At 45.1% G+C, this 23,444-nt stretch overlaps 1 protein-coding gene across 1 annotated transcript in view; it reads left to right on the top strand.

Annotated features, from left to right (window-relative positions):
• LOC122932443 (leucine-rich repeat-containing protein 75A-like) overlaps positions 1-23,444 on the top strand; it is a 427,483-nt gene that overhangs the window by 73,664 nt on the left and 330,375 nt on the right. Inside the window, exon 2 of the mRNA XM_044286843.1 lies at positions 14,234-14,362. Within this exon, the coding sequence (XP_044142778.1) occupies positions 14,234-14,362 (129 nt within the window). The remainder of the gene's footprint in view (positions 1-14,233; positions 14,363-23,444) is intronic.

The raw sequence follows: 23,444 nt of genomic DNA, 5'->3' as shown, positions 1-23,444 counted from the left end.
GTTTCACTTCCTCGGTTCCTCGGCCCCGTCCGGTCCAAGTGGGCAATCGTGAGGAATATGAGGTGAGCAATATCCTGGACTCACGCCTGGTCCGCGGTCGGTTGCAGTTTTTGGTCCATTGGCGTGGTTATGGTCCAGAGGAGCGTTCCTGGGTTCCCTCCGCAGATGTCCATGCTCCTGCTTTGCTCCGAGCCTTCCACGCACGCTTCCCTCAGAAACCGTTCCTCACTCCGCGGAGGAGGGGCCCTTGAGGGGGAGGTACTGTCATGGTCTTACCTTCCACTGTTCTCCTTCGTTTGACATGTGCTGGCGGCCATCTTGGTTTCTGGGTTTTTTGTAGCCTCCCACCCTGCGGCTTCTCCTTCCCACTGGGAGGAGCTGGATGCCTAGCTCATATATATAGGAGGTCTGTGGCTTCAGTTCCTTGCTTGGTCCTCCTGTGTTCACATGCTTCTAAGACTGCTGCTGCTTCTGGTTCCTGATCCTGGCCTCGTCTGACTACCCCGTTGGTTCCTGATCCTGGCTTCGTCTGACTACCCTGCTGGTTCCTGATCCAGGCTTCGTCTGACCACCCCCCTGGTTCCTGACCTCTGTCTACGCAAGACCCTGCTTCGGTTTAGCCATCCGTTTGGACTTTTGCTTACAGCTTGATTTTCAATAAAGCCTTCTTACTTCCACTTATCTCTTGTTGTACGTCTGGTTCATGGTTCCTTGACATACAGTCCCACCATCACAGCTTCAGTGCCCCCATCACAGCATCATCACAGCTACAATTCCACCATCACAGCTTCAGTGCCCCATCACAGCTCCACTGCCACCATCACAGCTACAATTCCACCATCACAGCTTCAGGGCCTCCATCACAGCTCCACTGCCACCATCACAGCTACAGTTCCACCATCACAGCTTCAGGGCCTCCATCACAGCTTCACTGACACTATCAAAACTACCTCACAGCTTCAGCGCCCTATGACAGCTTCATTGCCCCCTGCACTGGCTGTACAGGCATTCTGGCTGCCCAGTGGAAGTCTGAGAGATTTCCAGGTATTTACAGTAAGAAAACCCTAAACATCTAGAGGTGTGTATCCATTTTAAAATCACCCCAAATTCCTTTTTTTCAGGATTATTTTATTGGTCCAGAAAAAAGGCTAAATAAAACATGTTTTAAAAGGTTTGTCCTCCATTTTGGTAAAAACCCTTCACCCTGACCCCATAAAGGCATTGGATGCATTTACAGAATTTCAGTGTTAGTAAGTACAGCTGTTCAATAGTACTTGTCCCAAAAACACTTTCATTCTGTTATTGTTTTTTTTTTTTTATAGAGGTGTGTACAATTTCTAATGTAAAAAATAACTTCAGAATCATAAAAACTCAAACTTAGATGAAGCTGACCAATATCTGTAAACTTGAACATGAGCTAAATGTGGAGCCTGGAGTCAGGTACATCTAGGGGCATGTCAATGAATGTAAGATGAAGGGGCTTGCAGCAGTGACTCCTGATGCAGCCATTGCGGCCCAGCTTACTCCAGGCCTCGCATTTAGCTCATGTCAAAAGTGTGATTTCTTGCCAACGGTGTTAAGGAGATTTTTACTAAAAAAAAACATTGATTTCTGCTATGATGATGGTTTGTCCCTGCTGCCGCTCCACTCTCCCTGGCAGAAATTAGCAATTCACTGCTTCCCCGATCCCATTCTCCAGCAGCTCAGACCTTCTGGCCTTCCACTTCTCCTTTCTGGCCGTCCCAACTGTGAGAATAGCCCACGGCCTGCTCTTTGCTGGCAGTGCCTCTCACTGCTCATAGGGCTTGCATGTGCTTTCAGCGAGTCTTAAAGAGCCAGCACATACACCCTACTCTTCCCTAGCCTGGCCACCCGGGGTACTTAAGGTACCTTTCCCTGTGGGAGGGTGTCTGAGCAATAATTTCCAGTTTGATAGGTTCCTGCAACAGTGTGCTGTTCCACTTTTGTCTGCATGTTTTCCATATTTCACCCTTCACTGCCTGACCTGACCTTTGCCTGCTCTCTGTTTTCACTCTGAACTGCCCGCCATGACCTTGGATTTTTTATTGGATCGCTGTACTCTGCCTGCCCTGACCTTGGCCTGTTCCTGTTGACTTTTGACCCCTGTGGGTCAGCAGTCACTTGAACAGAGACTACTCTGAGCGATAGCAGCCTGGTGTTTCCCCTGCAGCGGAAGTACAGATCCTCGTATAGGGGTTAAAGGGTGAAAACTACAGGGGAGAGCACTTAAATAATGCCCTTTGGAGTAGCCGCAAGTCATATTTGTTCATGACACGGTTTCACACCCTCTGTGTAACAATTGTAGGGTTATGTGACTGGCAGCAGCATGTCATTAGTTATATAGTCCAAATCAGAAGACATGTTCTGTAGGCTACAGAGAATCTTGGATCAGATAGAAGAAAGTAGAAGATAACGGCAGAACCCAGGATTTGTTTGTAGTCTTGTACCTCAGAGACGTAGCTTACCATAGTAGTTGTAGCCTCAAACCTTTAGTAATAAAAAAAACTGTCCTATTTTTTATATTGAATACATTGGGGCTATAAAACCATTGCCAAGATGGTCGATCCCTTTAAGTCCAAATTATTGTCTGTAAAACATGTGAAAGTAACTATATCCAAATTTATATGCTTGAAATAAATAAAAATGGGGGTATCTGGATATAAATTTTTTATTTTCAGAACAGTAAAGAAATGACAACTTAATTTACATTGTCTCTTACGTACTGCAGCACATGCCTTAGCAAAGCTTTCCATAAATTCTTCTAGGAGTACAAAGTATGTTACTGATGATGACTGCCATCTACAATATTGAGTGGTAAGCCATGGTGTATTGAGGTTCAGTGTGGTCCTGCATGGTTTCCAATACAAAGAAGTCACTGAATTGAGTTTAGAAACCTGAAAATTCTGAGTGCTTAGATGGCTTATGTAGAAAGAAAGCTGACCTTATTTTATTGGCTGTAAGCCACGGACTATGAACTTGGGGAGACCTTCCCGTGGATTCCCACGCTTAGATAAGCTCAGCTTTCTATACACTTGACTTAGCTGTTTAGTTTTGCTACTGTAAAAGTAAAGTAATGAGAGATTTTAATTTGTTAGCAATGTCCTGTCAATGTAAATGCATACTGGTAGCTAGAGCTACCCTCAGATTGAAAAGGCCAGCCAAGAGTTTATGATTTCCTCAATTATAGGTTGTGCTCGTAGTTTGAAATACAAGTAACAGTGTTGAAATGGAAATTAGATGCTATTCACAAATATCTGGAATTTGCCAGGTATCTATATACAAAGCAAAGGTAAATTTTCAGGATGACCTAAATCAACATTGGTGGAGTCCCCTAGGCAAAATAGACATATCAGGATGATGGTGGTGGTGTTTCTTTTACATCTTATTTTACAGGCAACATTACTATTTAGTTACAGTTAAGGTGTAAACTAATGTGGACTTAGGTGGTGCTGGTGGCAGCTTGCCCCCAACAGGGACAAAAGAAGCATTCAGCAGTCCGCTATTCCTCCCGCCCCCTTCATAAACATGCATGCTTAGTTTGGTTGAGGGTGTCACCACCAGACAATTCTGGGGACAACTTATCTCCTGTGAGAACAAATAATTTTGTATGCTGAATTACCTATCCCGAACATCATCTGTCGGAGGACATATATATTGTTAACCGGTCTTGCAAGAATTGGCGAATTCAACCAACTTTGCTTTTATGCATATGTGGAATGTATTTAAAAGTGAGTAATGCTTGTGTATCCGTGTTAAACACCTGGGAGCAGTCCATATTGTTAAGAAGGGTCCAGACATTCAAAACTTAGTATAGTAAAGGGCAGGGGCGTCCATAGAAATCATTGGGCCCCATAGCAAGAATCTGAGTTGGGCCCCCTAACCCTGCCCACCACCCACCCCTGGCCCATTCCACCACCTGTCGTGGCTCATCCCCTGTATTCCTACTGACCCAGAAAATGAAGAGCACAGGTCAGTTTTGCCGCAAAGGGAACACCGTAGAAATAAAACCTGTAGAACGGTGGAGGAATTTTTTTTATAATTCTTTTTATTCCACCCCATTTGGAATGTTTTGCCTGCTTCCCACTACATTGTATGCCATATTAACGTACAACTTGTACCTAAAAAAATAAGCCCTCATATAGATATGTGAACAGAAAAATAAAAAAGTTATGGCTCAAGGAAGATAGGGAAGAAAAATGAAAATGCAAAAATGAAAAAACCTCCGGTATCTTACTGGTTAAAAGGGTTATCCAACCCCTATTATGCCCCACAAAATGAACCAGTTCTTCCTCCTTATAGCCCAAGAATATGCCACATGCCCCCTCCCCTCACAGCAATGAGTTCCCCTCACTCACGGCATCTGAGAGTGTTAAAAACCGGAAGTGTGGGATTCCTCTTCAGGCGTGCTTTCCCTCAGCGGAGATCGAGAAACGCACCATGTTCTATAAAAAAGCCACAGCCTATACTAGGCTTCCAGGCTCATTATTAGTATATTACAGTTTAGGCCACTAGATGGCAACACTGAACGGTGACATAGTGATTTCTATGCAGACTAATGAAGCAATTTACATCTGATGATTGTAAGTTGTGGTCCACTTGGGCGACCTAATAAAAAGTTAAAAAAAAAAATGTAAAAAAAAAGGTTTGAAAATATAAAAAAACATAAAAATTTAAATCACCCCATTCCCCAAAATAAAAAGAAACAAAAAATACCAAAAAATAGCAATATGGGCATCGCCGCATGCAAAAATGCCCATACTATTAAAAAAATATTTTTTTATGAAGTGAGTCCTGTGTATTTAAGTTTTATTTAGACTTTATTTTTAAAATGTTTCTGTGGGGATTTGAACTCACAACCATCTACATCAAAGGCAAGAACCTTAACCACTGGGCTATAGAGCGTAATGCTGAGTCATTGCTGAAATACCTCATAGATATTTCTCTTGTATTAAAAACCTCATAGAAGTTTCTCTTGTATGACACAAGAGAAACTTTGAGGTTTTTCAGTAATGACTTAGCACTAAGGTCTATAGCCCAGTGGTTAAGGGTCTTGTATTTAATGTAGATGGTTGTGAGTTTGAATCCTCACAGAAACATTTCAAAAAGAGAGTCTAAACTAGACTTGTATACAGAGGGTGTCCCCCAAGCATAGTGACCATGCTTGGGAATACCCCTTTCATGTTCATAACACTGACTCCATATATGGACACATCTATATATGGAGTCAGAGCAGCGACTCCTAAGCTGGCAAACTCCCTGCCATGACTGAGCATGCCATTGGTGAAGCAAGCAGGGCCCAGAAGAAAAGTTGGTGGAGCCTTCCTTGTGCTCTGGGGCTCCATAGCAGATGCGTAGTCTGCCTATATGGGCAGTAAGCCACTATTAAAGGGGTTGTCCCATTACACAGGAAAGAGGCTAAGTGTCTGATTGGCAGGGATCTAAACTCTGAGGCTCCCCACCAATCTTGGTAATGGTGTATTTTGTTCCCCTATTTGAATCAAGCGGTGGTCATGCATGCACGCTGTTGCTCCATTTGACTTTATGCAAGTGCTTGTATCCAGCTGTCAGACACATTGTTGAAAGAAGTTTAAAGGAGTGGCAGTCATTTTTATATCGCTGCTCCTTTAAACTCTGGGGAAACCCAGAGCCCCTATTCTTCTGATCATTGGTGGCCCCAGCGGTCAGAGCCCTGCAATTAAACACATAAATTGGTTGTCCGGATTCAGAGCTGAACCTGGTCATATTACTATTTTCACCCAGGCAACCCCTGTGACATGAGCTGCGCTGAATCCTGCAGGCAAAGTTTTTTTTGGGAGATCCCGTAACGTACTGAGCTTTCCATGGGTAAAGCCAGATGAAGGCTTCCACCCAGCAGTCAGCCCGGTGACATCATCGGCACTAATGGGCGGGCTTTAGTGCTGCCCTAGCATGTAAAACGGCAACACTGCTAGGAGGAAGCCTCTGCCTAGCAGTGTGAAAATATAAACAAACAGCCCTTGACCTGCGTGATTCAGCGTAAGGCAAGGGAGAGCATCGGAGTATGAAATGCTCCTATGCTTACATCAGAGGGGCTACCTGGGTGAAAATGGGGATATCGTCTATCCACAGGATAGGGGTTAAAGTAGTTTTTCGGGTTCAGAACTGGACCCGAACAACCCCTTTCACTGCTATCCTGTGGATAGACGATAAGTCTTTGTAACAGGACAACTCATGTCCTTTCTGAACTCGAGTTTCGCCTTCAGTCCTGCTTTTTCTGGTGCATAATCTCTCATTTATAATCACCATTCTGACAGCAATGTTTTGGGGTTCTTAGACCTCATCATCAAATGAGGGTCAGCACACATGAGCAGGTTTCAGGACGTCAGCAGCATCAGTCGACCATAATAACAATAATAACAAAGACGACGTTAGTCAGCACCTCCTATAAAATGACATGAATGCTGAAACTACATTTTTACGATCATAATAAAAAATCCAGTACTTGTGATAAGTTACAATGTACAGTACGTCATCTTCTATTGATGCATTGATTGGAAATGTTTAGATTTAGGATGGTATGTACTGCAATCTTCCCTCTGTTCTTGTTTTATATCTTCCATCCACTGGCACAATAAAAGAAAATACAGTCAGCAATTAAACCAACGTGACCATGCCACTTACTATGCCAATGACCAAAATATAGCAGAACCTGCATGCTGCACACGGCACGGAGCCTCTGACAACTCTCCGGAGCTCATTTAATCGAAAACCCCCGGGCTGCCCCTCAGCTCTCAAGAACTACAAGCAGAAAAGACTGATGCCTGTGAATTGCAGAGGACAGTCTGTACCCGAGATCTGACAATCGCGGTCTCCATGCTGTTGTCACTTTGCATTCTATTTTGCATTTATTCTGCCTGGAAAAACAACAAGATATCAGTCAATAGGAATTATTATCTATGGAGTCCTATTGCTGCAAAATGTAGATTTCCGTCTCCTGTGTTTGATATGGTATTAAAGCCGATTAATTATGTAATAATAAAATCTAACAATTACATCGTACAAGGTAATGTTTAGCCAATAGCTGGCGGAAATGCTGGGAATGCAAGAACATGAAATTCATGTTTTATGAACGGCAAGCATCGCTGTTGTTTTTGTACTCATTTATGTATATAGTATGTCACATTTGCGTTGTGCCGACATACTGCAGAGCGCTGTACAAAGAATGTATTAACTAACATTAGTACCCAACCCAGTGAGTCCCACAATCTAAATGCCCACGAAAGCAAGCAAAATCACACATGTTTTAAATGGGGGTATACACAAGGGAGATAACACTCGATAACAAAAATTATATACAATGTCTAAACATACCTTGGCTAGGTTTAAGGCCTCTTGCACACGTCTGTATGTATTTTGCGGTCCGCAAAAAATGCATTTGAAAAAAATACGGATGACATACGTGTGCATTCCGTATTTTGCGGAACGGAACAGCTGGCCCCTAATAGAACACTACTATCCTTGTCCATAATGCGGACAAGAATCAGACATGTTCTATTTTTTTGCAAAATGGAAATATGGAGATGGAATGCACATGTAGTACCTTCCATTTTTTTGCAGACCCATTGAAATGAATGGTTCCGTATATGGTCCGCAAAAAACCCGGAATGGAAACGGAATGAAAATACGTTCATGTGCAACAGGCCAAAATCTCAGCAAATCCGGCAGTCTCCTGCAGTGGAGGAGCAGACTACCAGAGTTACCATATGGCCTCATGCACACTACCGTAGTTCTGGTCCGCATCCGAGCCGCAGTTTTTGCGGCTCCGGTGCGGACCCATTCACTTCAATGGGGCCGCATCCGTTACTCCGTTCTGTAGCCCCGCAATAAAAAATGTAACATGTACTATTCTTGTCAGTTTTGCGGACAGGAATAGGCATTTCTACAATGGGCCTGTTCCATTCCGCAAATTGTAGAAGGCACACTGGCGGCTTCAGTTTTTTGCAGATCCGCGGTTTGCGGACCGCAAAAAACGGAACGGTCCTGTGCATGAGGCCTATCCAGCATAGCTGGGCTCAGCAGATCCTCATTTACTATAATGGGATCCTGCAGGGAACCAGAGGGGTTTCCAGCATAATTGCAAGCATTTTGCCGTAAAAATACATCTAGAAATGCTCCCATTTTTTTAGACCAATTACTGGACTAGGTTTGTAACTTTTTAACTTTTTTTTGTGACTTTTTTTAAAATAGCGTAGTGATCTGGAGTGAATCTAATTAACATACCTAACAAACCATGTCCTCTTTTCCACCCATTTTTCTAAACTCGATTAATTGGTGGAAAAATTTAAAAAGTCACAAATTTGTACAAATAAGCTCAAAAAGTTGCAATCATATTTCATGACTTTTTTCAGAATTCTACAGTACATATTCCCACCCCTAAAAGTCTTGGTGAGATTCCTTGCATCTTAAAAGCCGAACACTGTATTCTCGTCTCAGCTTTGTGTACTTTTATTTTCTTTTAACAAAATAAAATTTATTTTAAAAAAAATATTTTGTATCACATAATAGGAAGACTGGATTTCTCCTCTGGATTTCTCTCCTGGCTTCCCCAGTCACAGTAGTGTGTAAAAAAAAAAGTATATATATAAAAAGCTAAAATACAACATTGAGCATCTGGGATTTCAATCCGAGTGAATGACTTAGCTAGTTAGCTATATAGCCTATTCCAGACACTTCACAGGTGTCTGTGAGAAAGAATTAAGTTAGAAAGAAAGAATGGTACAGACGTGTAGTGCTGTTTTTAGTATTACACAAGGGACCATTGCTTTTGGTTTGAACAATCTGCTGGGGACAGTGGGGTTACTGCACCCACTTATTCCAAAGCTCGCTCAAGAAAAGCAGACTCCGAAACATGAGGCTTCCCTATTCCCTATTGAAATGTCACTACATCAGTCTAATACATACTGAATTACTTATGTTACCCGGGGAGAAGAAGATTTCCTGAGTTGAATATATTACAGAATTGTGCTTCTCTATGCCGGTACTTCTAAGGTGCATTCACCTTTCTTTATTGTTAGTTTATTGTTGTTTTTCCTGTAATTAGTAATTTTCCTTTTACATATATGTCAACTCACTCGGTTTTATTGGAATCCCTATTTTTGCTCTCCCTCCCCTGGTCAACCAGTGATATTTATTCATCACGTCCTCATGGTGGCATAGGAAATAAAAAATTTGCCATTGTCTATTGGATTAATCAAGTAGATAGTGCCCTTTATACTAAGGGTACGGCCACATGATCAGGATTCCTGATGCCGTGGTTTTAGTCTCGGCATATTTGCCGAATTGTGGCCGAATAAATATCCGCCAGTGTCATATATTTTCCGGCAATTCTGGATCCAGAAAGACCGGGCAGGCTTTTTCCTGCCAGAACAGCCTGCTGGATCTCACTAAACACAAACCTTTCTCTTCTTGCTCCCAAAAACTCTTCATATATTGTGACAGTTTCTTGTAATGATAAATTGTAACTTGTCTTATCCCTTCCTTTCTATTAAGAATAATGGGGCAGATTTACTAGTTCTATAGATGGTGTAAGCTCAGACTGGCATGTGGTGCAGGGATAGACACTTTTGTCTAACTTTATACCAACTTAGGATGACTCACATTGTTGGTGGAAAATGGTGCATCTTAGACCATGTACCTTCCAGCGAAGCCACACCATTTACCATTTACCGGGTTTTCCATGATTTGATACTGATGGCCTATTCTCGGGATAGGTCATCCATATCAGATTGGTGGGGGTCAGACACCCAGGACTCCCTCTGATCAGCTATTTGAGAAGACCCCCTGCGCTCCGGTGAGCACCATAGCCTCCTCTCAGCTTACCAGGCACAATGCCATCCATTGGATAGTGGCCATGCTTGGTATTGCAGCTCAACCACACTCACTTGAATAGGACTGAGCTAAGCCTAGGACACGTGACCAATGAATGTGATGTCACTCGTCTAGGAAAAGGCCGCTGCACTCACTGGAACACCCTGGTCTCATCAAAAAGATGGCCAGCAGGGGTTCCGTATGTCCAACTAATCAGATATTGATACCCTATCCTGAGGATAGGCCATCAATATCAAAATCCTTGAAAAACCCTTTAAGCCACAATCCTTTTCTACCTAGGCGCATATAATTTCTCTAAACTTTGATTGGCCAAATTGTGCCACATTTTGGCACACTTTACACCAAACACTCTTACTTTAGTAAATGCGGACCACTTTGTTAGTTGTTATCTCTTAGTAAACTGCTGTAAAAGTGCATTACATGGCAAATGTGAAATCTATGGTCCTCAAACCTGAAATCTTTTCTAAACTTTGATCTTGGGTAATACAAGAGGACCCCTATTTCAACTTGCCCCAATCAGATATTCAAGAAGGGCTTCACAGTAAAGCAAGTGTTTAATAAAGTACTAGACTTATTTTATCATCCACTTTAGAAGATCTTCAATGCCTGCTCAAAGAGAATGTTTATTTGCCCCATGGTCAGGTTTATTCAGCCATAACTACTCAGGCCTCAGAATATAGTTGCAGGACTCACACTTACTTGAGACAATTTGGTCCAAAATTCCTGCACACCAGTAGGCTCCTCCTTGCAGTCCTCGTTCATCACACAAGAATCCTCTGGCCTCTCTTTGGCAGCTTGCACCCTACGCAGCTAGGGATGCTGGCACGCAGTGCAGTTCTGACATGCATTTAGGATGCAGTTTTCAATTTAGCCAGTTTAGCAGCCTAGTTAAACCCTTGTGTTCTGCATTGTGGAAATAATTTAATTAATTTCAGCTAGCTACAATAAAAAACTGCATCCTAAATGCATGTCAAAACTGCACCGTGTGCCAGAAGCCTAATTGAATTACAACAATGAGCTGATTCCACAGATTACCAGGTGGCTTCAGCCACACACACTACTGCCTGTTCCCTGCTGCAAGCCCCAATATGATATGCAACAATGACACCTAATGTCTTGAGTGAACATTACATTATGCATTAAATTACATGTGAGCCAAGTGGGGCATCGCATAACACAGTATATTTTAATGTGATACAGGGAAAACAGGAGGAATGCGCAAATCACAGTACTGACAGTCTTCACTGGTATATTTCCCTACAAATAATAGAAAGTGTCAAACATAGCATGGATGATGCCATGGGTATACACAGAAGCCCCTATAATTACACATTGAATGTATGGAGCGGACATGATCCAGAGAAATTTTGTAGCCATAAAGGATTATTCCGGATATTTGTCTTGCCTTCACCTGGATGAAACAGCTTTTTGAGAAGTGTGAACTTGATGGACATTTGTCATGCAACTATGAAAGTATGTAGCATGCGATTTCTTCAGGACTCCATACATTTCTAAATGAAATTGCTTAGGACTGGGGAGCTTGGGCTTTTATTTTTTAGTGCTGCCTTAACTTTGTGTCATGCCTGGCAGTCTTAATAACGTGACATTTTTAAAGGTTAGGTTGCTGTTATCTGCCATGCACAAATCTGTCAGAAACCTGATTATTGAGAAGGTTTGTGGTTATTTATTATGGTTCATGTTGGTGCACCAGACCTTCCAAGGTCTTGTTTCTTCATTACAGCTGTCGGTTTATGTCAGGGAAAAAAGTGGAATATAAATGGCAAAGTGAATGATAATGGTTTGGTCATTATTACAGTGTATGCATATGAGCTTGGAGACAGCTGCTTCCAATGTACTTTATGTTTAACCATTTACTATGTTCAGTTCTTACCCCCGTTTTTCAAGATTTCCTCAGACTATGATCAAGATCTTTAACAGCGTTGCCCTGCTGACAGTATATTAAATTGTAATTCAGTGGCTGGCATTACCACCATGCAAATCATACAAATGCATGGGCCCCCAGAAAACAGGGGGCCCCTGCTGGCCACAAGAACAACTAAACCAGGGACAGACATACCACATGTACAACCAGCTCAGCTGCACAGAAAACCATGGGGGCCCTTCCCAGCTGTAAATCAGTAGCAAAAGTGCCCAGGCTGCTCAGGGGCGGAGCTTATTGGGCTGACTGGGGCAGAGTTTAGGAGTGCACTCAGGCAGAGCTTAGCCGTGCTACGAGAGCCCCAGAAATGCCAAATCCACCGATGAGTGTATGTGACACACTGTGTATGCTGGGACATATTATATTACTTGCCATAATCTCTCCATAATAGTGCCACTGAGAGTGCACCCAAAAGCTGCACTACAGCCTTTGTCAAGAGACTGTCCTGTTTCTAGGGGCAACCGCCCAAGATGCCTGCTGTTAGTAAACTGTGAGTGGTCGGAAGAGGTTGTCCTGCTAATGTTGGCGACAACTTGTGGAGTATGCAATCTGATTGAACACTGTTTTAAGGCTGAGTTCACATCACCGTTTCATAATGAAAAAGAGCAGTAAATATAAATCCTTGAGTGTTTAGTCAGTTTTGCCTCAGTGTATTGCTGTAATTTGTGCCAAATTTATTGCAGGTTGTTTGATAAATTTGACGCTTCTTTAAACCGGTTGTCCGGACTTTAACTATTGATCATCAATATCAGATCAAAGACCATAGACAGCAGTAACGAGCAGGAAGAGAGAAGGGAGACGGCACGTGCGCACTGCGAGCGCCATCTCCTCGTATAGCTGATTGGCGGGGATCCAGGGTGTCTGACCCCCACCGATCTGATATTGATGACCTATCCTTAAAGGTTGCAGTTTAAAAATCTTAGTCCTGTTAGTTGATGCCCCCTACTGGAGTGAGATTGCAATAAGTCGCCTAGGTAACCCTTTTCAAACCCACTTTTCAAAAGTTGCGAAAGCATCAAATAAACACAGGGGGTCATGTATCAAACTAGTGAAAAGTAGAACTAGTTTAGTTGCCCATAGCAACCAATCAGATTTCACCTTTCATTTTCTAAAGGAGCTGTGAAAAATGAAAGAGGGAATCTGATTGGTTGCTAAGAGCAACAAGGCCAGTTCTACTTTACACCAGTTTGATAAATCTCCCCCACAATGCCCAAATTTGTGACTGAAAATTGGTGTACAGAACTTTATAAATTTCATCCAAAGTCAAAATCAAGAGTCAAAATGCGTTGTACACTATTGTGACACAAAAGAAGGTGCAGTATATAGGGATTTGGAAACCTAAGGAATCTACATTCTAATGAATCTTAGGCCTCATGCACACCATAGAGCCATGTGCAGGAGGCTGTACGGTATCAAATACCAGGCCATAGCACTCTGCTGGTACAAAATACATGATCACACAATAATGCTATACTTACTATATAAATGAATGTAAAGTTCTTAGCAAATACGTTTTGATCAAAATAATGTGTGCCCATCCTCCACAGCAAGGTGACAGGAGACTGTTTGGTGCCATACAGTAGTATAGAGCTGCAGGGACTCTAAGTAGGGGGGCCAGAAGTTTGGTTTTAGGCCGGACTGCCCGTTTTCCTTGCATCTTGTCCTCCGTCCGGCTCAAGGCCTGGATGGATGCTGGGTTGTCCTCCTTTTCTGTGGCTCCACACTCAGACATCAGAGCGTGCACTTCAGCTACAAATTGACTGAGTGAGGTATTCTCTCACCCCAGTCAGTCACTAGAGCTGGAGGACATGTCACTCTGTGACTGACGGAGGGTGAAAGAAGCACTCAGGGCCTGCATGCAGCTCACCTTAAGGTTGGAGTTGGGGCATGGCTTAGCGGTGTTGGGGCGTGGTCTCGGGTGTCCTTCTTTTTGGGGTTAGGTCTAGGACAGAAATCTTGTAATATGTTATGCAATACAGCTCGCTGCAATTTGTACAGACTACAACAAAAAAACTATGTACAGTATACCACTTTCAGGAATACGGAGATAGGGTATAGCCCAGTTCACATATATGGGTGTCCGATTATGGGTCCATGCAAAAAAAGCTGCAATATGACTTCTCTGAAATATGAGTGCCTTTGTGGGGAATATGTTTATCTCCTTAGGGAATGTAAAATTTCAGCAGCTAAAAGTACTTTCCACTCATCTGAATGGGATTTTTACCCAGTTCCAGCACATATTTCTGCGTGGCGCATTTCATCATACCCTTCAAAGATCAAATGAGAGCTCTACATGGATGAACTTTATTACTTTTTGGGGGTTTAAATTCAGGTGATTGAATCCTTCTTACATACTGTACAGTCATATGTATCTATATGTAATCATTATTTCTCATTTTCATGTAGGATTTGGGCATGGAGTCAACATCATTAGATGATGTGCTATACCGATATGCAAGTTTCCGAAACTTGGTAGATCCCATCACCCATGACCTGATAATCAGCTTGGCGAGATATGTGCACTGCCCTAAACCGGTATGTACTCAACGCTTTTCCAGTCTTTGTAACTTTATTACTTGGCAAAGAACCAGTATCAATACCTGCAAGCTGCATATTCTGTCCTAATTTACTTGTGTGACGTCCTGGGTTGTTTTAGGGAGAAGATGCCGGTAATTTCTTCAACAAGCCATCTTCAGCCCTGCCTTTTGTCCTTGGAATGAATACAGCCATCTGCGTAGCTTTTATCTTCTCATTTGACGCTTTTCTGAAAATAAGCACATAATGTCTTTATTATAATAATGCGTTATAAGGTTGCATTCACACAACTGTGTCCATTTTGTAGACTGCAAACAGCAGATCTGCAAAACACGGGCACTGGCTGTGTGCACCCCAAGATCACGGTTCAGACCCTTTGACTTCAATGGCTTTGCGATCCACAAAATGCAGCGAAAGATAAGACTTGGAAGGCTTCCGTGTGCTTCCAGATCTGTGCCTCCATGACGCAAAAGACAGGACATATCCTATCTTTGGCCGCATCTTGTGGATGCGAGATGCACACATCTGGTGCTGTGTTTTTGGATTTGCAGTTTGTGGTCCACTAATCGGATAAGGCCGTGACACGGTTGTGTATATGCAGCCTAAGGGCGCCTTCACACGCAGCAGATTTTGCTTCAGAAAATTCCTGCGACTGGAAATCAGTTGCGTTCATCTGAATGGGGTTGTTTGTGTGGGAACCACATGGGTATCCCAATTTCAGTTGCAGACATGTTTCCAATAAAATTTGCCCCCTTAGGCTTACTATAATCTGCATTACTTGTAATGTTTTGTGTGCAGCAGTGACAAAAAGTTACCCAGAAAGCTGACAAACAGCCTGCAGGGGAGAGTGCTCATGTCAAGGCTTTAAGGGGTCAGTGCAGGTATTGGTAAGCGGGGCTTTCCTGGTGTTTCGCCATATCCTGAACTGTTGGAATGGCGAGAGCGAGGGATTGGTAAGTGATGGTTCTTTTTTATTATTAACATTTTCTGGCCCATTTTTCAAATTCTCCCTGGAAATCCCCTTTAAGTTTTATGTGTATTTTATATCCCTCAACTTTCCACTGGCAGTCTCTTCTAAACATACCCTATGAGAAACATGCCTCTATGCTCCCTGAGAAACATGTCTGTATGCCCCCAGAGAAATGTGTATATGCCCCCAGAAAAAAACATGTATGTTCCCCAAGAGAAACCTGTATATACCCCCAGAGAAATGTGTAAATGCCCCCAGAAAAAAACATGTATGTTCCCCAAGAGAAACCTGTATATACCCCCAGAGAAATGTGTATATGCCCTCAGAAAAAAACATGTATCTTCCCCAAGAGAAACCTGTATATGCCCCCAGAGAAATGTGTACATGCCCCCGGAGAAATGTGTTTATGACCCCAGAAAAACATGTGTATGTCCCCAGAAAAATTTGTATATGCCCCCAGAAAAACATGTGTGTGCCCCCAGAGACACCTGTATATGCCCCCAGAAAAACCTGTGTACGTCCCCAGAGAAATGTTTCTATATCTATTCAGCTGCTCATTGCCAGCCCTTCTGCTTGTTGCCTAGCGGGTTATGGGGGCATGGGTGGGATGATAATAGATAACGCCAGCCCTTCTTATTGCCTTGGGGATTATGGGGGCATGGGTGGGCTGCTACCAGATAAAGTAAGGCCATTTGTTCATTTCCCTAGGGGTTATGGGAGCATGGGTGGACTGCTTCTATATACTGCCAGCTCATTTGCTTATCGCTTAGGGTGTTATGGGGGCATGGTTGGGCTGTTACTAGATAAGGTACGCCCTTTTGCTCATTGCCTAGGGGGTTATGGGGGAATGGGTGGGCTTCTTATAGATAATGCCAGGCCATCTGCTGGTTGCCTTAGGGGGTTATAGGGGCATGGATGGGCTGATACCAGATAAAGCAAGAACATCTGCTTGTTGCCTTAGGGTTTATGGGGCAATGTGTGGGAACTATTTTCAAGGCTGCCTTTCAGATCGCTTGTTGCTTAGGGGTTACCTGAATAATTATGACACTACTTGTGCGCTCAACACTGCTCATGGCCTAGACCAGTGATGGTGAACCTTCTACAGACTGAGTGCCCAAATTCAACCCAAAACCAACTTATTTATTGCAAAGTGCCTACAGTCCATTATAGTATATCTTCCATGTACTTTATCATTTAGCTATAATAGCCTGCCTACATTCAGTGCGCTGCCTGCGCTGTGCCCTGCGCTGATGAATGGTAGGAAAAGTCTAAGGCCTCTTTCACACGGGGGTCATGGTTTTGGCCCGGATAAGATGCGGGTGCGTCACGGGAAAATGCGCAATTTTTCCGCGCAAGTGCAAAACATTGTAATGCGTTTTGCACGTGCGTGAGAAAAATCAGCATGTTTGGTACCCAGACCCGAACTTCTTCACAGAAGTTCGGGTTTTGGTTAGGTGTTGTGCAGATTGTATTATTTTCCCTTATAACATGGTTATAAGGGAAAATAATAGCATTCTTATTACAGAATGCATAGTACAATAGGGCTGGAGGGGTTAAAAATTTAAAAAATTATTTAACTCACCTTAATCCACTTGTTCGCGCAGCCCGGCTTCTCTTCTGTCTTCTTCTTTGAGGAATAGGACATTTGATGACGTCACTGCGCTCATCACATGGTCCATCACATGATCTTTTACCATGGCGATTGATCATGTGACGGACCATGTGATGACCGCAGTGACATCACCACAGGTCCTTTTCCTGTGCACAGCAAAGAAGAAGACAGAAGAGAAGCCAGGCTGCGCGATCAAGTGGATTAAGGTGAGTTACATTTTTTTATTTATTTTTTTAACCCCATCAGTGCTATTGTACTATGCATTCTGTATTAAGAATGCTAGTATTTTTCTTTTTTAACCATGTTATAAGGGAAAATAATGATGATCGGTTCTCCATCCCAATCGTCTCCTAGCAACCGTGCGTGAAAATCGCACCGTATCCGCACTTGCTTGCGGATGCTTGCAATTTTCACGCAGCCCCATTCACTTCTATAGGGCCTGCGTTGCGTGGAAAACGCACAAAGAGGAGCATGCTGCGATTTTCACGCAACGCACAAGTGATGCGTGAAAATCACCACTGATGTGCACATCCCCATAGAAATGAATGGGTCCGAATTCAGTGCGGGTGCAATGCGTTCACCTCACGCATTGCACCCGCACGGAAATCTCGCCCGTGTGAAAGGGGCCTAAGGGATATTGGTGCAGGTGCCCACAGAGAAGGTTCTGAGTGCCGCCTCTGGCACCCGTGCCATAGGTTTGCCACCACTGGCCTAGGCCTTACATGACTAATGGGGACAATGATGCTACTTCTGAGCCTGATCTGCTGTAGTCCTGTATCTTCTGCTGCTGTGGCTGCATGGGTCTTCTGATGCTGCTAACCTTGATCTTCTTATGCTGCTTCTCTGCCTGTCACGTCTCCTCTGGTAAAGATGGCGCTCCAGAAATACTTAATAGATAGCCTGTGTGCCGGCATACATACATAATTCCTCTGGGTAGCCATCTTATATGCTTCTGGCATATGTAAAAAAACTGTGAACTCTCATCTTCCCGAAGCCTGGGTCACCTATGATATAGATGGACACTTTTATTACCACTACTCTGTGAGGCCGGCTATAAAAGGTCATAAAGGCTATACCAGGCCCAGCTCATCCTGTCCTTTAAGATAAGATCAGCTCGCTGTCAAGCCTGGCTGGAGCGTGACGTCATTAATTTCCAGGTCTGGTTTGAGGAGAGCTAATAGCCCTTAATTAGCTCTGGGCATAAAACCAGTCCACTTTCATATTTCATTTATGAATCAACTTATGCCCTTTCTGACACCAGATCCAGGCTCTACAGAGTATTGTGGTTAATTGGGTATCAAATATGACTAGAGGATGTGATTCTGTAGCTGACCTATGGGTGGTAGAAGAACTACAGGTCCCAGCATTACCGTGTGTGGTCTCATTCTGTATGTAAATAAATAAGGATCGCAAATATGTATTCTGTATAAAAATATGCCGATGTATCAGGGAGATACGGGCTTAAGTATAATCCTCATTGTAGGAACTGAACTTTGATGGGGTCATAAAACACTTGGAGGCCAATCCCTAGGCTTCACAGTCACTCTGCTGCCATTGGCTGACAGGAGTAAGTCTCCTGCCCATGGGAGAGTTCATAAAAATCCATGCACAAGGACAGAGGAGAGAGACCCATGGAACATCACCAGACACTTAATTGGACATTGACGGCATATCCCTGTATCAGAAGAACTTTGAGGGTCTCCCCTGATACATACTGAAAAGGGGTTTGCAAGGATTCAAAAAGGACATATGAACGACCATCTGAAACCCTCCAGAGAAACTAAGTATTCTTTCATCTTTTTCCCTTTCATTTGAACTGTCGTGATTATTTATATTGTTATTATTATTCTGTAGATTTATAGTCATTTTCATTAGACTTGTATGCACTGCTTTTTACCGCTTATTAAAGATTATAAAATCTAAATGGCCAAGTCTTCCATATTCTAAGCTGCTGAACAACGTACCTTGCCTTTGAAGAGACGTTACCAGGTAGTTAGTTAAATTGCATTTAGGAATTGTAGCTGGGGGTGATTGACTGCGGTTGGTCAGTAAGTGATATCCGGTTCATCCACTGATCTGTGTGATAGTGAATGACCCGGATAGTCGGCTCGTGGACCGGGAACCCACGTGGTGGCAGTTACCGAAGTGTAGTGGGGGGTGTTAGCCGAATGGTAATACCCCGGTCACGTGAGGTCTCTGTGTGTGCGCAGACTCCGTCACAGACCACTACGTCACAGCTGTGGGATCCGGAGCGATCGGATCCATAGTTCGTGACATTTTCTGGTGGCAGCTTACGGGATTCTGTATGCTTAGAATATTAGTGCATGAAGTTATGTCCATAACTCTGTACTAAAGGATTGAAAAATTCTGGAAGACGAAGCACAGTGCATTAGTTTTGATAGAATAATAATTCACGACAGTACCCTCCCCTCTCTCTTGTTTTCTGTCCTATCTTTTATTTGGCAATAATGTCCGAATCCGTGAATTATGACGTCCTGAGCGTGGCTGATATCACAGCTCTGTGTGAGCACAAAGGCATCCAAGTATATGGGAAAAATAAGACTGTCCTCATCCAGGAGTTATGTGCACGGAGGAGTCAAGAGTCATCCCTGCAGGATTCAGAGAATGGAGGAGACTCTGGGGCCCCTGAGCCAGGTGACCCCTTCCAGAATGAGGATGATGAACTGGGAGGAGGACAGCCTGCTGGGGCTTGCAGTCCTCTAGCTGGACATAACTCTGTCTCTATGCCATCCCAAAATGGTCTGGACCAACTAATGCTCAGTAACCCGGACTTATATTTTCGGCTGCTGGAGGCACGTCGGGCAGAGCGCCAGGCTGAGCGCGAGGCTGCAGAACGGGAAGCTGTCCGCAGGCATGAACTGGACATGGCCCGAGTACAGCTTCAGGGGTCCGACCGGCATGCTACATCCACAGGCCCATCCCTGATGGTCAAGCCAAAACTGCCTGTGATGGAGTCTGAGAACTGTGACATTGATCTTTTCCTGCATGCTTTTGAAACCTCATGCCAGCAGTACCAGGTACCAGAGCCACAGTGGGCGGGACATCTAATGTCCGCACTGAAGGGCAAAGCTATGGAGGCCCTGGTCGGACTACCATTAGCAGAGCGTACCAGTTACGCGGTCATCAAAAAGGCTATTCTGGTCAAGTACCAGCTGACTCCAGAGACTTACCGTTTACGGTTCCGGTCCCTGCGGAGAGGGCCCGGAGATACTTTTATGGACCATCTGGGCAAGTTGCAGACCACCTTCCAACAGTGGTCTGATCCCCTCACAGAGGACACCAAGCAGTCCCTGGCGGATCTGATGGTCCGAGAACAGTTTGTCTCCAATTGCCCCACAGATGTGCAAAAATATGTATGTGAGCACAAGCCGAAGAGTGCGCGAGAGGCGGCCGAGCTAGCCGATGAATATGTCGCCATGCCCAGCACTCGGGCATTCAAAGACACTCTGTCCCGTCTGGGAGGAACCTCTTCATCTGCTTCTTCCTCCCGGCCAGCTTTGTCGATTCCTGTCCAGCGACCCTTTCACAGGCCTGCACAAAGACCTGAAGGAGTCAAGCCAGCACCGACAGACGTGCGCAAGTGCTATGCGTGCGGCAAGCCAGGACACCTCAGCCACTCGTGCCCGGAGAAGAAGACAGCACCCCCTGGCAAGCTTGCCCGCAACCCATCATCTGTGCTGTTAGTGAATGGAGCTGCAAGACACACCGCAGACAACCTACAGTCGGTTACTGTGGGCAACCGGTGCACCACAGGCTTCCGCGATACAGGAGCCGAAGTCACACTAGTTCGGCCTGAACTAGTGGATGACGCAGACCTTATTCCCGGCAAAAGCCTCACCATCACGGGAGTTGGGGGGGGTGAGCCCTAATGTTCCCCTAGCTCGTGTTTTCCTTGATTGGGGGGCTGGGAGTGGAGTAAGGGAGGTGGGAGTCTCTGCGGAGATCCCCACAAATGTTTTATTAGGCACTGACCTAGGACGATTGGTCTCGTGCTACGTGCCCCCTGGAAGCACACAGGACTCACCCGTCCCTATGGAGGTCCCTGGACATACCGAGGTACTGTGCAAGGATGTTTGCGTAACATCAGATAACCTTGGGGATGGACCTCGGGAGGTGGGAGGTGGGGTGTGTGGGAGCAGTTCTCCTATGACAGGAGATGTAGAGGGGATGGCGGGTGTATGTACACAGGTAGCGGACATGTGTTTAACTGATTCAAGTTGTGCAAATGTTAAATGTGATGACATTATTGTGCCTGTGTTGCCCGTCACTCGCAGGGCTGCAAAAGCCGCAGCGGAACGCTCCATTGGGGAAGAGCAAGTGGAAGTGTCCCCTTCCACCGGTTCGGACCCCGTGGACTTAACCGCGTCAGAGCCTCAGCCACTGTCCCTGTTCGCCACAGGACAGCTGGCTGGGACTTGTAGTGCCGCCTTTGAGCAGGCCCTGCGAGATGACCCTACCTTGGAGCAGCTAAGAGGGTTAGCTGCCAGCCCTCCCACTGAGGGAGACAAATACCGAGTGTGTTGGGACAATGGGAAACTGTATAAGGAGGACATCTCCCACAGTGACAGTAGGGTGGGGCCACTCAAGAGGCAGCTCATTGTACCTGTGCAGTTCAGGGAACAATTACTGCAAGTGGCTCATGAGATCCCCTTAGCTGGTCACCTGGGAATAACCAAAACAAAGTCCCGGGTGATGCAGAATTTTTTCTGGCCTGGCCTCGGGGCAGATGTCGCCAAGTACTGCAGGTCCTGCGACACCTGTCAGCGAGTTGGCAAAGCAGGAGACCGTCACCGAGCTCCATTGAATCCCTTACCGATAATTGATGAACCCTTCAGGAGGGTGGCCGTGGACATCATTGGTCCACTGGCCATCCCCAGCAGTTCGGGTAAACGGTTCATATTAACCCTGGTGGATTACGCGACGCGCTACCCGGAAGCAGTGGCGTTATCCTCCATTAGGGCGGACAAGGTTGCAGACGCCCTGCTGGGGATCTTCACGAGAGTGGGGTTCCCAGCTGAGCTTCTCAGCGACCAAGGACCTCAGTTCATGTCTGAACTAATGCAGGGGCTCTGTAGGAAAATACAGGTGAACCATATCGTAGCCAGCCTTTACCACCCACAAACAAACGGCCTCTGTGAGCGCTTCAACGGGACGTTGAAGCAGATGCTGAAGACGTTCGTGGAGGCGCAAGGGAAGGACTGGGAACGATATCTACCTCACCTGCTATTTGCCTACAGAGAGGTTCCCCAGGAGTCAACCGGGTTTTCGCCCTTCGAACTCCTGTATGGTCGACGAGTAAGAGGTCCCCTAGACCTAATCAGAGAGTCTTGGGAAGGCAAGGTTGCCGGAACTGAAGTCTCTGTAGTAGACTATGTCCTCAGGTTCCGAGACAAAATGGAGTCGCTGGTAGGTCTGGTACAGGAGAATATGGTGCAGGCCCAAAGCAAACAGAAGCAGTGGTATAACCGCACTGCCCGAGAGAGAATCTACCAGGAGGGGCAGAAGGTCTATGTCCTGCTGCCAATGCGGCAAAACAAACTGCAAGCTGCATGGGAAGGGCCGTACCCCATTGTCAAATGTCTGAGTAAGGTAAATTATGTGGTGGGCCTTGGAGAGGGAGGTAGGAGACAGAAGACGTTTCACGTCAACATGCTCAAGGAGCATCACGAGAGAACGCCACATGTTATGCCGGTTTGCAGCCTGCCCGAAAGGGAGGAGGCCGACCCCCTACTAGATCTGCTAGCTGACACTCGAGAGTTGGAGGTGGACTTAACCCTCAACCCTCAACTCTCGTCCCAGCAGAGATCTCAGCTCTTAGAAGTGTTGACGGCTCACCGTGACACTTTTACAGGGAAACCCGGGAGAACTCACCTTGCAGTCCATCATGTGGACACAGGTACACATGCTCCCACAAAGCAGTCCGCCTACCGTGTCTCAATGGAGGTCCAGGCAGACCTCAGGAGGGAGATCGAGGAGATGAAGCAGCTCGGGGTCATTCAGAAATCCCACAGCGCTTGGGCCTCACCGGTGGTTCTGGTCCCGAAGAAAGATCAGACAACCAGGTTCTGTGTGGATTATCGGAAACTGAATGCCATCACAACCTCGGATGCTTACCCCATGCCCAGGATTGATGAACTGTTAGATAAGTTGGCAGGAGCCAGCTACCTGACAATCATGGACCTGAGCAGGGGGTATTGGCAGATTCCCCTGACCTCGGAGGCTCAGGAGAAGTCGGCCTTCATCACCCCTTTCGGCTTATACGAATTTACTGTAATGCCGTTTGGGATGAAGAATGCGCCAGCCACCTTTCAAAGGCTTGTGAATGACTTGCTGGAAGGACTAGAAGAATGTGCTGTCGCCTATTTAGACGACATTGCCGTGTATAGCCCCACGTGGAAGGAGCATCTGGTGCACCTGTCGCAAGTACTGGACAAACTTGCTGCGGCTGGACTAACTGTTAAGCCTAGCAAGTGCCAGCT

This window comes from Bufo gargarizans, chromosome 3, assembly GCF_014858855.1.
Source record: "Bufo gargarizans isolate SCDJY-AF-19 chromosome 3, ASM1485885v1, whole genome shotgun sequence".
NCBI lineage: Eukaryota > Metazoa > Chordata > Amphibia > Anura > Bufonidae > Bufo > Bufo gargarizans.
Note: the sequence above shows the minus strand (reverse complement) of the source record. Positions and strands in the feature narration are given on the sequence as shown.